This window comes from Protobothrops mucrosquamatus, unplaced genomic scaffold (genome assembly GCF_001527695.2).
Source record: "Protobothrops mucrosquamatus isolate PMUCROS unplaced genomic scaffold, P.Mucros_1.0 scaffold7204, whole genome shotgun sequence".
Classification (NCBI taxonomy): domain Eukaryota; kingdom Metazoa; phylum Chordata; class Lepidosauria; order Squamata; family Viperidae; genus Protobothrops; species Protobothrops mucrosquamatus.
In genome coordinates, this window is record NW_015393009.1 from 9355 (window position 1) to 13448 (window position 4094).

General features: G+C 40.9%; 1 protein-coding gene across 1 annotated transcript; it reads left to right on the top strand.

Moving 5' to 3' along the window:
* Positions 1–586: 586 nt before the first annotated feature.
* LOC107300479 (proteasome subunit beta type-5) lies at positions 587–1079 on the top strand (the record flags this gene model as incomplete). The annotated part of the gene is made up of 1 exon (XM_015829806.1): positions 587–1079. A coding segment is annotated over one exon (299 nt), but the record flags the coding sequence as incomplete, so codon positions are not given.
* Positions 1080–4094: the final 3015 nt, after the last annotated feature.

Genomic DNA, 4094 nt, shown 5'->3' on the forward strand with positions numbered 1-4094 from the left:
TTCCAACGTTGTTGTTATTATTATTATTATCATCATCATCATCATCATCATCATACATCTTACCTTACATAAGCTGGTTAGCTGTTAAATCATGACCTTAACATGCTGCAACAGTCGTAAGTGTGAAAAAACCGTCGTAAGTGTGAAAAAAGTTGTGAAAAATGCCAGAACAGTCATCACTCTTTTCAGTGCTGTTCTAACTTCGCTAAAATCTTACCTTACATAAGCTGGTTAGCTGTTAAATCATGACCGTAACGTGCTGCAACAGTCGTAAGTGTGAAAAAACCGTCGTAAGTGTGAAAAAAGTTGTGAAAAATGCCACAACGCTCGTCACTTTTTTCAGTACTATTCTAACTTCGATAAAAAGGAACGGTGGTTAAGTGAAAGGCTGTCTGAATTAGGATGGTAAAATGTGGAGAAAGTCTGCAGGTTTCGAACGCGCTCCCCAGAAAGCGTGTTCAGCCCAATTAGAACCAAGCTTGCTGTTTTTATTTATTTTTTTAGACGCTCAACTGTGGTTTAAGGTCACTGTCGAAAAATTTACGGGCGACTCCGTTAACCCTGGTTTCTTTGCCCTGCCTTTCAGGTCTCTATTACGTGGATAGCGAAGGGAACCGCATCTCAGGAACCGTCTTCTCGGTGGGCTCCGGTTCCGTCTACGCCTACGGGGTGATGGATCGCGGCTACTCTCACGAGCTCTCGGTGGAAGACGCCTACGACCTGGCCCGCCGGGCCATCTATCAAGCCACGTACCGCGACGCTTACTCGGGGGGCTCAGTGAACCTCTACCACGTCCGCTCGGATGGCTGGATCCACGTCTCCAGCGACGACGTCGCCGGTCTGCGGGAACTGTTCTGCGACACGTCCGCCGAAGCCGTGGCCTGAAAGCGTGGACTAAAATGAGGGTGGGTGGAGGGCAGCAGCCTGGGGTCTCTGTAAAGGCTGTAGAGTATTTTCAGAACCCGTAAAGAAATTGTAACTTTGACTGTTAACGGAAAGGGCGAGGCCGCAGATATTGTTGGAGGAACGTTGAACCGGTGTTTTATGTAATAAAAATGTCCAGCTTCTTTGGAATCAAATTTTGCTTGTTCGAGCTCTTTGTGTTCTTCATTGGAAGAACAGGAGATCAGTCTTGTCTGCTGCCGGTCCCAGGGAATGCGTGTGCATCTCCACAGGTGTGTTATACAGGGAGTCCTCGGCCTACGGCTACAACTGAGCCTAAAATATTTGTGGCTAAGCGAAACGTTTGTCAAGTGAGTGTTGCCCCGTTTTACGACTTTCCTTGCCACAGTTGTTAAGTGAATCACTGCAGTTGTTAAGTGAGTAATACGGTTGTTAAGTGAATCCGGCTTCCCCCATTGACATTGCTTGTCAGAAAGTCGCAAAAAGGGGAGAATAGAATAGAATAGAATAGAATAATGATAAGAATAGAATAGAATAATTAGAATGGAATGAAATAGATTAGACTAGAATAGAGCAGGAATGGAATAGAATACAGCAGGAATAGAATGGAATGGAATAGAATATACAATATAATAGAATAGAAATAGAATAATGATAAGAATAGAATGGAATAGAATAGAAATAGAATAATGATAAGAATAGAATAGAATAGAATAATGATAATAGAATAGAATAATTAGAATGGAATAGAATAGAGCAGGAATGGAATGGAATGGAACACAGCAGGAAAAGAATGGAATGGAATAGAACATAGAATAGAATAGAATAGAAATAGAGTAATGATAAGAATAGAATAGAATAATTAGAATAGAATGGAATAGAATAGAATAGAGCAGGAATAGAATGGAATCACAATAGAATAGAATAGAAATAGAATAATGATAAGAATAGAATAACAAAATAATTACAATAGAATAGAAAATAAAATAGAATAATTAGAATAGAATAGAATTTAGAATAGAAATAGAATAATGATAAGAATAGAATAATTAGAATAGAATAGAAAATAGAATAGAATAATTAGAATAGAATAGAATTCAGAATTAGAATAGAATAGAATTCAGAATTAGAATAGAATAGAAAAGAAAATATGGAATAGAATAGAATAGAGTAGAATAGAATATCTTTATTGTCACTGTGTATCTCACAACGAAATTAAGTGCTGTCCACAATGCACACTACACACAAGTAACATCACCCCGGGATGCTGCAACCACCATAAATATGAGCCAGTTGCCAAGCATCCAAACTTTGATCACATGACCAAGGGGGATGCTGCAACGGCCGTGTGAAAAACGGTCATAAGTCACTTTTCCCAGTGCCGTTGTAACTTCGAATGGTCGCTAAAGGAACTCTTGTAAGTCGAGGACTATTTGCGGTTCAATTCTCGCCCTCGCAGAGTGCAAACGGCTGTGGGGATGTGGCCGATTGGCTGTGGGAGCTGGGAATGTCATTTGAAGGTTTTATTTCTAGGCCAAACAGACCCCGAGGGTCATTGTGCGCGGATGCGTTTTCCCAAATGAAGGAACCCCAGCGCATTTTTCCTTAACTCCTGTGACAATTTGCCCCTACTTTTTGAGGACCGATTCCATACAGTCTCAAGCTATTTTCCAAGGCGCCTGAAGGTAGGACAAGAAGCAATGGGTGGAAACTAATCAAGGAGAGAAGCAACCTAGAACTAAGGAGAAACTTCCGACAGGTAGAACAATTAACCAGTGGAACAACCTGCCTCCAGAAGCGATGAATGCTCCAACACAGGAAGTTTTTAAGAAGAGACTGGACGGCCATTTGTCCGAAATGGTATAGGGTTTCCTGCCTGAGCAGGGGGTTGGACTAGATGACCTCCAAGGTCCCTTCCAACTTTATTATTATTATTATTATTATTATTATTATTATTATTATTATTATTATTATTATTATTATTATTATTATTATATCATCCTTCGCCTTCCTCTCGTCCTGCTTGTTTCTTAACTTGGCACAACCGACTGCGTGTTCATCGCCCCGGACCCTAATACGAAGGGAAAAGGTCATTTGCAAGCTTCGGGGATGAAAAGGACGAGGCATGCCAAACGTATTAAAAAAAAAGGTGTTTTGTTTCTTCTTAAAACAAAGGTGGCTTTTGAAGTATCTCCTTCCTTCGGCGCGGCGTCCCTGCTTGCGAAGGGGAAGGAATGAAAGGGTTTGCAAAAAAAGAAAAAAGGGAAGCCGATAGTGAAAGGTTTTTGCACCGTTACAAAGAGACGGACGGGAAAAAGGCTGGCTTGGTCGCTCAACAGCGAGACACTGGTGAAGCGGGCACAGCAGCGCCTGCATTTTCTGCGTCGCATGAGAAAAGCACATCGTCCTTCCCCTGTCCTGACCACTTTCTGCAGAGGGACGATCGAGAGAATCCTGTCATACGGCATCACAGTCTGGTTTAGAAGCATCACTGCTTCAGACAGGAAGACGGGGCAGAGAGTGGTGAGGACAGCAGAAAAGATCATTGGCAGTTCCCTCCCTTCCATTCAGGATGTGGCACAGAAGCGTTGCATGAGCAGGGTCCGCAAGATTGTCTGGGACGCTACACGTCCTCTCCACGACCTGTTTTCCTTGTTACTTTGGGGAGGGGGCTCCGCGGTATCCAAAGCAGAACATCCAGATTCAGTCACAGTTTTCGTTCCATACAGTATCAACCTTGTGAACTCTCAAGCTTCCTCCTTCCGTTATATATTCAAGATGGACAGGGATTAATATGTATATGTTATATAGGTGTAGGTCTATACATATGTTGTATATAGGTTTATAATGTGTGTTACGTATGTGTACACTTTTGAGAGCAACTAAATTTCATTTTTGATGTGTGCCGTTGTGCCCACAGTAAAAAATGACAATAAAGATAATAATAATAATAATAATAATAATAATAATAATAATAATAATAATAATAATAATAATAATAATAATAATAATAGTAGTAATAATAAAGTTGGAAGGGACCTTGGAGGTCATCTAGTCCAACCCCCTGCTCAGGCAGGAAACCCTATACCATTTCAGACAAATGGCTGTCCAGTCTCTTCTTAAAAACTTCCAGTGTTATTAGATAATTAGATAATTAGTTATCTAATCTAATCTAAAATCTAATTGCTAGA